The sequence below is a fragment of the Taudactylus pleione genome, unplaced genomic scaffold, assembly GCF_031769625.1.
Source record: "Taudactylus pleione unplaced genomic scaffold, aTauple2 ptg000121l, whole genome shotgun sequence".
Classification (NCBI taxonomy): Eukaryota; Metazoa; Chordata; class Amphibia; order Anura; family Myobatrachidae; genus Taudactylus; species Taudactylus pleione.
This window is the reverse complement of record NW_028284523.1, coordinates 11403168-11416423: the sequence shown is the minus strand read 5'-3', so window position 1 is coordinate 11416423 and position 13256 is coordinate 11403168. Positions and strand designations below refer to the sequence as shown.

At 39.0% G+C, this 13256-nt stretch overlaps 1 protein-coding gene across 3 annotated transcripts in view; it reads left to right on the top strand.

Moving 5' to 3' along the window:
• Positions 1-13256, top strand: part of UNC5B (unc-5 netrin receptor B) — a 182115-nt gene that overhangs the window by 151567 nt on the left and 17292 nt on the right. Inside the window, exons 3-8 of one of the 3 annotated variants that reach the window (XM_088472224.1) lie at positions 998-1141; positions 2311-2414; positions 4493-4673; positions 6980-7147; positions 7540-7704; positions 8509-8523. In XM_088472224.1, the coding sequence (XP_088328350.1) occupies positions 998-1141; positions 2311-2414; positions 4493-4673; positions 6980-7147; positions 7540-7704; positions 8509-8523 (777 nt within the window). Of the gene's footprint in view, positions 1-997; positions 1142-2310; positions 2415-4492; positions 4674-6979; positions 7148-7539; positions 7705-8508; positions 8542-13256 lie in introns of all 3 variants that reach the window. The other 2 variants (XM_088472223.1, XM_088472226.1) reach the window with 2 other exon arrangements.

The following is a 13256-nucleotide window of genomic DNA, read 5'->3' as shown; positions in this document are numbered from 1 at the left end:
TGGTCGTTGCCGACACAATTAATGAAGGATTGAACGATAACGATGTCATAATCGTTCAATCGTTCAGTTTAATCATGTAGTGGATACGCACCTTAAGCATGTGTGTGCTGCTGTCCCTAAAGCACAATGCAAGGAAACCCTGCAATGAAATAATTTGCCCCAGCCACCAATTGATCTCGATTTGTGATTAAGCAGGTCACTGGCTTTGTTTATTTGATGATTTCCACTTGTGGCCATAAAGCCACATTATCACATATTAGTAATTTGTTTCTTCCCTTTACAAAGGGGCAGCTCATAGAGCCATTTTTAACAGAGCACCGTGGTTTGTCTCACGCTGTGTGATGTTGCATGGGGAGTGTGAGTGGAACGACCAATCAGAAGCCACCATCATGGAAATTGGTTCTCCGTCCTTCCTCCCCTTCCCCCTTTTAAAGTGATTAACTGAAATGTTCTACCACTTAGATGACAGTTCAGCTTTACATGTTCCCAGTCCTACCTCAAACTGACCACACAGCAGGATAAATTTACTTTTTTCTTTATTTTGCCCCAGCTGTATTAATAAACGCTATACATACCGCACAATGCAAATATATAAAAGCAGTGCTAAATGGTATCCAGCAAATCAGATGCAAAGGAGGAACACACAGATTGTGTTGCCGGATTTTGGCCCTACCGCAAAGTCTTGGCTGCTTTCACGTTTCTCAAAGTCACTTTTTGATAACTTTTGAGTGATACATCCCCCAGCAGTGGAAGCATAGGTGAGGTGATGATGCACACATCCTGTACAGTGAGAGTAGCTAAAACAGGGATATAGTCTGCATCAAAGCAGATGTTGTTTATATTTGTTTATGGCAGGCAGTATGCAACAATGTAACCGTCTGTCATTTAATCTACTATATTATGCATGATTGTTATGTTTGTTTTTCTCCTGCAACTTGTTCAGAGTTGTGTTCATGAAATGTTGATTTGTATATAAACAAGTTGCATCCTCTACTAGGCCTTGTGGTGCGGGAGGTACAGATTGAAGTTTCCAGGCAACAGGTGGAGGAACTGTTTGGTCTGGAGGATTACTGGTGTCAGTGTGTAGCATGGAGTTCAGCTGGAACCACCAAGAGCCGTCGGGCCTATGTCAGAATAGCCTGTAAGTTTGTAATTTCTAGCATGTTTCTATTGTAATAAGAAAAAAGATTGTAACTACACTGACAACATCACCATCTAGTGGCTGTCTTTGTGCAGTTCAGCCTTAAAGTAGTTTAGTAATTGGTAAATTAGTCCTCTGCCTCCTAAATGTTAATTTGAAAATTCTGATATAGCTAACCTCCAATTGGGTAATTAATATATTGCTGTGATGAGCACAGTAGAGTTGTAGGAGAGTGAACTTTTAGCTCCAATGGGGGAATTCAATTAGGTGCGAGTTTGCAAAAGGCCTTAAACTTGCACATTTTGCCTTCATGCGCGCACCCGAAATACGCACCGTTCAATTAGAAAATGCCAATTTGCACTACTCGCAGTAACAGTGTGCAAATTTTGTCCAAAAGGGGAACAAGTAAAAAAGCACTAAAAAATGGGGAGACCTTCCTGGACCAGAAAAAAGTGACAACTTCTTTATCAGAATCAGATAAAATAATGTAAATGGATACAAGGAAAGTACTGTATGCTTTTAAAAAGAGTCAAATAGCTGATTTCTGCATTTTTTAAAAAAGTTAAATGTAAAAAGCTATAGAATTTCATTTAATTATAAAGGAATTAAATGGAAAATGCAAAAAAAAGGAGAAAAAAACATGCTTACAATGTGCCATTGTGGAAAAAAGCTATTATTTTTTGGACTACCCCCCCTACTGACTAATTAGGTATTTGGAAGTTTTCAATTAGCTTAATTGGGCCAATAATAAATATGGTAATTTTTGGGGTGAATAAAAATTGGGCTAAAGTTTTCCTAAAATAAGCTTTTTAGCTAAATAATGCACCCCAAATTGAATGGAAGTATTTAACGATGGGGATCGGAAGCAAGTCCTGACATACCTTAAAATAAGGATTTTCCCTACCTTTTTACCTGCACTGGGGTGACGAACAAAAACAGGCAAATTTACTCTGCAAAACAAATGCGAGTGTTAAATTGAATTGCAAATTAGCAATGCAAATTTGCAGTGAATTCGTCTTGTGGGACCAAATTCGCACCTACAGTAATTGAATTCCCCCCCAAATGCTATTACCATGCCTATGATATTGGTGTACTTATATATGATGATCTGGAAATATTATTATATGGTACTAAATTATATTTATTTTTTTACTTTTTTTAATGCACAGATTTGAGGAAGAATTTTGACCAGGAGCCATTGGGCAAAGAAGTACCACTAGAACAGGAAGTGTTACTGCAATGTCGTCCACCTGAGGGCATTCCGCCTGCTGAGGTAAGATAATCTATTTGGTTGTATTATTAGACACATGCCATACATGTCAGTTAACCACATTGTTTCAGATTATCATTGGGCTCGATGGAATTTTACTTATTGTTTCATTTCTTTTCAGTCATGTGACCTCAATGTATGGAACCCACCGTGATGTGGTTGTTCCCAGGGCCAACCATAAGAACTATGAACCCTCTGACACTTTTTTTTCAACTTGTGCCCACCTCTCTTAAAGAGTTGACTTTGAAAAATGTATCTCAATGTCTAATAGCATTACTTTTTGAGAAATTATTTTATTACTAGTAAAATGACTCTGCATATGCCGGGTCACCTCTGTCTGCCCACTCCCTCCGCACTGTACCACCCACAGCTCTGGCTCTGCATTTCCTCCTCTGTTTGCTGCCCCCCTCTCCACTCCACTCTGTCCACTTCTCTGTCCCGTTCCACCCCCTGATATATCTTACCCCTACCCTTCAATGGCTACTTATTCGTTCCTGGAGGGTCCTCCTCTCCTACTAGGCTAGGATCTGTCCTTCGCTCTAGCAGTAGGGGGCTGTTGGAGGCTTGCACACTGGTTCCTACTGCACATGTATGCAGATTTTAGCAGATTATTATATTGATGTTTAATAGCCATTGGACCCACTGTTCACCAAATGATTTCCCCTAGATATTCCACCTGGGTATCGAACAATCACACATAAAGAAGTATTTTGGCCAACCGCTTTGTTGTCTGACAACCATATGTGCCAGTGTGTGTTGTAAGCTTGTGTATGTGTGCTATATACAAATAATACACGTAGGTTTTATTGTATAACATAGCCTGGCTCAAGACAGCACATGCAAAAATGAATAAAATCATCTCTGGCTTAGAGCCTAACAGTTGGCCAGATATGATCTGAATGTGAAAATCTGACTGAGCTCTGTTATTAATGCTACTGTTATTCCTAAAACTACCGGCCGTGACTTTGGTTACAGTTAAAATTCATTGCCTCCCAAAGGAAACATTTTGTTCAGCTGTCTTATTGAAAGCAGCCATCCCAGAAATAGTTTCTACAGCTTTGCTATCCAGCAGGTGATAACACCTACAAAGCTTTGGCAGAAGCATTTCAGGAAAGAGAAGGAGAGAGATAAATTAGTCCCATACTTGCGGCTACATTAGCAGAGTGATGGATGCATCCGCATTAGTGTAGCCAGCTTTTATTATTCTCCAGAATTGTTTATATGGTGTTCCTGATCTGTTATTGTGACATTTAGTAGCACACTTAACCTACACACCTGTTCATTTGCTCATATTTGGCAGTCTGTAGCTATGACACAGGGCCTGGTGAAACCTCAAAGATAATCAATGTCCCCCCCCCCCGCCCCCCCCCGCAACATTAATGGACTAATAGCAAGAGGTGCATTAGCACGGAGCCCTCAGAGATTTTAGTGTGCTGATAGATGTGTAATAGCTGTCAGGAAACAAATATATGAAATGGACCAATCACATTTTCTCTGGTCAGCTAAGTTTATAGTGTCAGTGTGTGTGAGGTTAAGCTTGTGCTTTAGAAAAGGTAAAACCTGCACTTGTCTATGGGAACATCAAAGTGAGATGTCTGAGATACAATTGAAAGCATAAACTGATGTTATTGATCTCTTGTTTCGATATATATACACTGTATTTGTCATTCCACAACACTATATAACTCCCACATTATATTAAACAGGGACGTTTTTTGCGTAATACCACTTACTGGCTATTTTGGGACATGTAAGATACCAAGTCAAGATCAAGTGCGGTTTGAGAGATTTCAGATCCAGCCGCCATCTATCTTGAATGACAGAAGCCATTACTTTCCTATTTTTAAGGGTTATTGCACAGAATATTTGCATATTTAGCTACTCTCACTGCAAAATGAATGTGGATTGCTTTGTGACATATTTAACCTTTTCAATCATCTGCAATAATCTCCGGGCTACTAAAGTTCAAAGATGACTAATTGTTGTTGATATTGCAGTCACTGCTAAATTCTCTTTTTAATTATATGTCATCTGGATGTGTCTCTTCTTCCTCTCCCAACCCCTCCCTTCCTCCTCACTAGGTGGAGTGGTTAAGAAATGAAGACATCATTGACCCTACACAAGACACTAATTTCCTCATAACAATTGACCATAACCTCATTATTAAGCAAGCCCGGCTCTCAGACACAGCCAACTACACCTGCGTTGCTAAGAATATTGTTGCCAAGCGCAGAAGTACCACAGCAACCGTCATTGTTTACGGTAACTCATTGTTTTTGTAAGCATGTATTAGGCAAACACCCACCAACAGCACATTTTGACTGCATGATAATTGTTTTTATTATTTGAACTGTTGTTATAATATAGTTATTATGTATTCCTTATAGGAAGACAGCTGCACTTATTCTTAGGATTAATTTTGTGTTTTATCATTTTGTTTGTTTACCATAAACACCTTTTCATAAAAAAAAGCCTCATCTGATTCAACTTGTTACCTAATAAATTGCTGCATTTTCAGGTTATATGAAAATTGCAAATGATAAAGAGTAAATTGTGAGAATGATAAAACCATAAAAGCAATAGATCATTCAATAGGACTCGCGGTTAGGAGTTTAACTTTCAGATGTGCCACTTACCGGGTATATACCAGAGTTAATAATGCCGATATGTACCTAGAATTGAGACTAAAATTGTAAAGGACAGCTATTTTAAAAAAAAAGCTATCCTTTGTAAAGAGGTAACGGGTTTATGACTATCTATGTCGATAGATGACGTTGCCCACCGGGTCCAAGCTCCAGAAAGTAATGCATTCCAGAGCTTAGTGCATATAGGAATGTGGGCCAAAAACGGCAGTTTTCAGAGTTTTGGCCACATTTCCTCTTAGTACATCCTGCCCTTAGACGGTATGGCCACATTTGATCAGTTTTTATAACGATTGTTTCTAAAGTTACCTGCATCTGAGGATTCCTCCGTGTAAAGGGGATCACTTGAGCCCTTAATATATAGGCTTGGCCCCCACTGTCGTTTTATCAGAGTTAATTTGAATGGATTGTTGCTCTGGTGACTTCACTCCCTCATTATACCTACTAATGACACCTATCATTAGTCCCCTGACAGGATTAGACAGTCGGGAAGCCGGTGGTCGGCATTTCGACCATCGGCTTCCTGACTGATTCCCATTTCTATTTTCAAGTCTATGGTGGAAAAAAAAAAAGCTTTCAAGGTGGTATTTCACCTTTCTATACACATCTTGGTTATTTTTTCATGAAGGGAGTATTTCAGGTGGCTGCTAATTATTTATAATTGTAAAATTTGGCATAGGAAATGATATTATTATGGTTGGTGGTATAGACAGGGGCGTACTTATAAAGGGTGCAGATACCACACCACACACCCTGCACCCATATGTTTTTTTTATGCTTACCTCTCAGAAGTCTCACGGAATAACGCTACACAAAATGCCTGGAAAATGGCAGCAGGAAATCCCCGGGAAAATGGCGCTGCAGCCTAGTGCCTGGAGTCTACTGCTGCTGTCAGTTCGCTGACTGCAGCCGGAGAGAGAGGAGGGGCCCCTGGACAGGGAGTGAATACGGGCCCCATCCTTCTTAATATGCCCCTGGGTATAGATGTGCAAGAATTAAATGGTTTGCATGTGATTGTGAGCAGTTGTGCTCTAGATTCATGGGACTTCAGACAATTGCAGAAGGTTTCACTCGCTAAGGGGGAGACAGACACTTGTAGCAGCCATGTTTTCCTGGATGTCTTGATAAATATCTGTAAATGTCCAGCACACAAATACAGTCTGTCTGTAATTCTAAACTTGTACCTGACATGTTTAAACTGGCTGCAGATTTTAATTTTATATATCAATTACCCAAAACTAGCCGCCATAGATAAATGGTGTCTGCTTGCAATATTCTAGGAGAATTGACTAAATAGAACTTAAAAATAAATACTGATGGTCTGAGTGAGCTTCCCTAAAACACACCATACTTGCACAATAGTATGTTTAATACTTGCATAAAAAATATTTAAATCCACAATCTTCTAAGGAACAGCCAATAATCTGAGGATATATGTTCTTTTTAATGCCGGTCGAAAGACCGATATGTTGCTTTTATTCAAAAGCACTCGTGCTACTTTGATTTGTTCCATGTTTTTCTGCACAGCAAAGCTTGCAATTCAAGTAGCAGATGTCTGTGGCAATAAAACTAAGGAATGCTTTTCAGCTCTCCGTGTAGTAAATTAATTACATCTGCTTATAATTAAATAACCATGGCACCTGTTAATGGTGTTTGTGTGCCAATTCTACCCAGCCGACAGTGGGTGGCATAGATTTTTCCAGGCTGGACCTAGTCTTACCAGATGGTTATAAATATTTTCAAGTCATTAGTTAAGATAACTATTATTTTTCTCTACTGATTTTTCCCTCTGCATGTTATCAGCATTAATATGTTTCATAAGCCATCAATCTGTTCTGTGTCCATCTATCTCCTACAAAAACAGAGTTAAAAAAAAAAATGCCTGATTGTGAACTGTATATTTTGTTTGGTTTCTTCTCTGCATAGTGAATGGAGGATGGTCATCTTGGTCGGAATGGTCACCATGTAACAACCCATGTGGCCGAGGTATACAAAAGAGGACACGAATGTGTACACATCCAACTCCACTCAATGGTGGCTCATTTTGTGATGGCCAACCGTTTCAGAAGCTCACCTGTACCACAATGTGCCCAGGTATTGTGCATCGTTACATCATTTTTGGATGATGTCCTGCTTTGAGCTTATTATCATCATCATTGCATGTGCTCTTGTAAGATAATTATTGGTGGAGAACTTCTTTCTATCATCATTTATCATTTTAAGTCACTTGTACAGTGTTGTTAAGATGTACCTTTGTGGCGTTTGTAAATGTGCCCATGTTTGATTCTTGGAAAGTAGTATCCTATAAACACATTACTCTATCAGTGATTTTTTTTAAATCCATATTTGTGATGTATGTATGACTAATCATAACTTTTTGGATGATGTTTATTTATTTTGCTGACATTGAATCATATTGCTCGACTGTAATCTATGCATTAGCTGCCTTTCTCTAATCTTCTATCTTGCAATATTTTGGGATGCAGTTGATGGAGGCTGGACTGAGTGGAGCAAGTGGTCTGCCTGCAGCACTGAATGCACTCATTGGCGGAGAAGGGAATGTAATGCACCTACCCCTAAAAATGGGGGAAAAGATTGCAGTGGCATGATCTTAGACTCAAAGAACTGCACTGATGGCATGTGTATGCAAAGTAAGTCTTCTTTAGAATGTGACTTTTTTTATGACAATGAGTATATACCAGTGTCATATAGGGTACGTCAGCACACTGGGCAGGTCCATATCTCATGTGCTGCAATGAGGAGGCCGGGAGTAGAAAGCTGTTACACGCCCGACACCTCTACAGACAGCTGGGCGCTCTCAATGCACCCTGGAATATAGTATAGGTGCCGCCAAGGCAACAACAATTTCTCCCCAACGCCCATGTGTCATTTTGGTGGAACCGGTCACAATTCCTTCGTTACAGTCCTTGTTCATGCTTACTAACACATCTATAGAAGTGGAGTTTTGTTCCAGTTTTCACTATTTTGCTAATTATAATGTAGCAACTGAGAATATTGGTCTTCTAATAATGTACTTGGGTACTCTAACAAGTTATTTGCTGACATGCTCGGTATGTGAAATTATTAATGGCAAATTAACTAGAGTTATTGGTCAATATGAGCCTGAAAATGGAATTTCCCTACACACATTAAACTTTGATGTAATTCACAATGTACTTTCTCTGGTATATCTGTGGTATTCAAGCATAGTATCTAGTAGCTTAGATTATCTATGAGAGTTCTTTAAGGTCATGACCTTTAATGTTAGTTAAGCCTGTAGTAGCATGTTTCACATCACAGATCTAACAGTAGTCTTCCACAGGCTTTCTATTACATTTCATATTCATGTCATCTGTGATTTTATGGACATTTTCTTTTCATTGCTGTCCATTGTGTTCATTTGAATTTGATTCTGTCATTCCAACTAATTTCATTTTGGCTTTTCTTTCTAACAGACAAGCGAGTCTTAGGTGAGCCAAAAAGTCATTGTAAGTTTCATTTACTCATTATCACTTTTTTTTTTGTTCATCTTTTAATTTCTGTTTGCATATTCTGCATGTTTGACCACTGCGGTATCACCTAATAACATCAAAGGGGCAAATCTTATCAGGAGGTTGAACCGTTCAACTAAAACCCATTGACAATATCCCATATCCCCTTTATGTATACTCTCTGCTTGTCCAAATTAGCAGAAGGTATGCATTGGCAATGTAACTTTAATTGTTGCCACAGACGGTTTATGATAAAGAGAAAAACATTTTTTTGAAAAGGTTCAATAGAGGAACATATTAAAATACTCTACAAAATACCTACATAACTGGTATTAATTAATTGAAGGATAATTCCACTGAAGAATGAAAATTCTGTTTTGGGCTACATATCCTAATTAAATCCTGGTCCCCCAATATTACTTCATTTGGGCCAGTATTTCGGATTTATGGGCCTGATTCAGCTTGGATCGCTATTGGGATCGCATCGATGATACGCACGCAGTTGAAATGTGATAGTATGCTAATTCATTGTGATCGCTATGCAGCCGTTGCACTACATAAGGACGCCCACTGTACCTTACACACATCCGTAATGTTTAGCAAGACTGCAAAAACATCGGTACAAACGAGTACCATCGCAGCCTCATGCACACTTGCACAAGCTCTGACCTTACTCAGAAATTGCTAACTGTGGCTCATGCTATGAGACCTCAAGCTGCATGGGGCATCGCAGTGGATAATTTATGCATGCCCACACACTTGTGACACGCCTGCATTTCCCTGCCCACCCCCCCTTCATTACCCACAAATGGATATTTTTCTTATTCACAGTAAATTAATAAAAAAATAAATGAGATGCAGGTTTGCAAATTAAACCAATAAACATTTGTTTAAAAAAAATTCAGTTCACTTGCATTTAACCAAAACATCCAACAGTAGATTTGACATTTGTTTCCATTGAATGTTTGTGCTATTAAACTTGGGGTATTTGGAATTAACAGGGCTGTTGAGTTTAGCATTATCAGGACAATGTCATGCTGTGTGTCTAGCAGAAGAAAGCAAAGCCACAAGTAGGATTTTATACTGATCAAATCCATTTCATATTACAGGTGGCTGATTGTCCTTTAAACTTCGCTAAGAAGGGAAGCAGCCATACAGTATGTTTCACAAGCAAAACACCTCTGAGCAACTTTAGAATTTAATCACAGGGAAGGCTCAGAAACAGACAGATCTCAGGTGCACAACTCTAAATTACTGATAATATATAAATGCAATAACATTTTGCAATCAACAGAGGTTTTTAACATAATCATGGCCAAGGTTATGGGCCTACCAAAATTATCCAGGTCCCTAACATACTAGGGTTCAAATCCAGAGCGCAGGACACCCCTAAACCAGCGCAGCATAGCCACCCCAGGGCTCCGCCATAGTGAGAAAAGTGAAGTAAAAAAAGTAAGAGCAGCTATGGCTGCATAGAAAGGTGAAAATACAAATATAATGAAACAAACTATTAAAATTGTGCAGAAAAGAAAGAATGTGTTATACTGCAAAGCCTTGGAGCAGACCATCCAAAGCAATCCAGGGGACCCACGCCCCAAAAATCAACCCAAAATTGCACTACAGTATATAAACTTGTAGGACTTAGCTAAAATTGTGTATGTTAGTGACCTAACCTACAGAGGTTACCTGGATATGGTGGGTAGGCCCATAACCTTGGCCATGATTATGTTACAAACTTCTATTGCTTGCAAAATGTTATTGCATTTATATACTATCAGTAATTTGGAGTTGTGCACCTGAGATCTGTCTGTTTCTGTACCTGCAATTAGTCTCATCAGGTAGCACCTCCCATCATATACAGTCTTGGGACATTGACAGAATTTTCATATTTTGTCGTCTATTCACCACCACAATGGCTTTGAAATGAAACAAACAAGATGTGGTTTAACTGCAGACTTTCAGATTTAATTTGAGGGTAATTACATCCAAATAAGGTGAACAGTGTAGAAATTACAACAGTTTCTATTTGTGCCTCCCACTTTTTAAGGGGCCAAAAGTAATGGGACAAACTAAACAATCCTAAATCTAACTTTCACTTTTTAATACTTTGTTGCAAATCCTTTGCAGGCAATTACAGCCTGAAGTCTGGAACGTATAGACATCACCAGACACTGGATTTCATCCCTGGTGATGCTCTGCCAGGCCTCTACTGCAAATGTCTTCAGTTCCTGCTTGTCTTGGGGCATTTTCCCTTCAGTTTTGTCTTCATCAAGTGAAATGCATGCTCAATCGGATTCAGGTCAGGAGATTGACTTGGCCATTGCATAACATTCCACTTTTTAGCCTTAAAAAACTCTTTGGTTGCTTTTGCAGTATGCTTCGGGTCATTGTCCATCTGCACTGTGAAGCGCAGTCCAATGAGTTCTGAAGCATTTGAATGAATATGAGCATATAACATTGCCCGAAACACTTCAGAATTCATTCTGCTGCTTTTGACAGCAGTCACATCATCAATAAATACAAGGGAACCAGTTCCATTGGTAGCCATACATGCCCACGCCATGACACTACCACCACCATGCTTTACTGATGAGGTGGTATGTTTTGGATTATGAGCAGTTCCTTTCCTTCTCCATACTCTTCTCTTCCCATCACTCTGGTACAAGTTGATCTTTGTCTCATCTGTCCATAGGATGTTGTTCCAGAACTGTAATGGCTTTTTTAGATGTTGTTTGGCAAACTGTAATCTGGTCTTCCTGTTTTTGTGGCTCACCAATGGTTTACATTTTGTGGTGAACCCTCTATATACACTCTTGTGAAGTCTTCTCGTGATTGTTGACTTTGACACATATACACCTACCTCCTGGAGAGTGTTCTTGATTTGGCCAACTGTTGTGAAGGGGTTTTTCTTCATCAGGGAAATAATTCTTCTGTCATCCACCACAGTTGTTTTCCGTGGTCTTCCAGGTATTTTGGTGTTGCTGAGTTCTCCGGTGCATTCTTTCTTTTTAAGAATCTTCCAAACAGTTGATTTGGCAACACCTAATGTTTTTGCTATCTCTTTGATGGGTTTGTTTTGATTTTTCAGCCTAATGATGGCTTGCTTCACTGATAGTGACAGCTCTTTGGATCTCATATTGAGAGTCGACAGCAACTGATTCCAAATGCAAATGTCACACCTAGAATCAACTCCAGACCTTTTACCTGCTTAAGTGATAATGAAATAACGAGGGAATAGCCCATGAAATAGCTTTTGAGTTGATAGTCCCATTACTTTTGGCCCCTTAAAAAGTGGGAGGCACATATAGAAACCGTTGTAATTACTACAACGTTCACCTGATTTGTATGTAATTACCCTCAAATTAAATCTGAAAGACTGCATTTAAAGCACATCTTGTTTGTTTCATTTCAAAGCCATTGTGGTGGTGAATAGAGGACAAAATAAGAAAATTCTGTCAATGTCCCAATATTTATGCACCTGCCTGTATATATTCAGGGTGTGCGGTCCAGGAACCTTTCCTATACACCACAGGGAAGGCTGCAAGCTTAGAAATTGGGCAGGACACAAAGAGAGGGAGGGGGTGGTATAAAAGATCATCAATAAAAAGGCTGATCATCAACAGGTCAACACCAAATGGCCATCATGCAATAAGTCGAAGGACAAAAGGTCATCAGGTACAAAAGGTAAACTGACACAAGGTCGACAGGGTTAAAAGATCAACATGTTCAATGGTCAACAACTTTTTAACTCTAATCCTAACCCTCCCCCTATTGCCTAACCCTACCCCTGGTGGCTAACCCTAACCCTACCCTCGTCATTTTGCCCATGTCGACCTATTGCATGTAACCTATTTACTGTAGATTTCTATCCGGACACCTACTATGGGATGATCCCTGGTAATTGAGAAAAGAGCTGGGTTTTTCTCTTGGTAAAATAGAGTTGTGATATTGAAAAATGGCTTAATATACAAGTTGATTTAAGCTATGCAGTCATTATCTTGACACCAAAATGTCAAATAGTTTTAATGTCAACATTCACAATGTCGCCATTGTGAATTTTGACAGACAGAATATCTACACTTAATTTTAGGGTTATGGTTAGGACTACAATGGCCTGAAAATGCTATATCGACATGTTTACTTTCGACATTAGGAATGTTGACATAACGTGAAATACTAGTGTCGACATTCTGTACCACCCGATGTAAAATAATACAGAATATTAATCCAGAAGATCTATTTTCCTCAATGGTGTTTTTAAAAAATGAAGAGTAAAGTTGTGAACAGCACTTACTGTCTTGTAATCGATGACTCCTGTAAGTTCACTATATAGCTATATCTATATCTATCTATATCTATATATATACACATACACATATATATATATAGTAAAACACCTTGTTAAGGTATAACAGAAAAAATATACTTTAGGACACCAGCAACAGAAATTTGTTAGGCTATGTAGTTATAATCAACCAATAATACATATTACAGGTACAGCCTTAAATAGCTGAGCTGTTGGGATCGTGAACATGGGATTATAATAGTCCATCAAACTCAGGTTAAAAGGGAATTCTATTTGAGAAATTCTCACAGCCACCCAGGTCGTAATCATCAGGACCCCTCCTGGGTGTATGGAGTGGGGAGAATAAGGGAAATGGGTGGGCATCTCATTTAAATGACCGCAACACCAATGCAAGTTGACCTGCCTA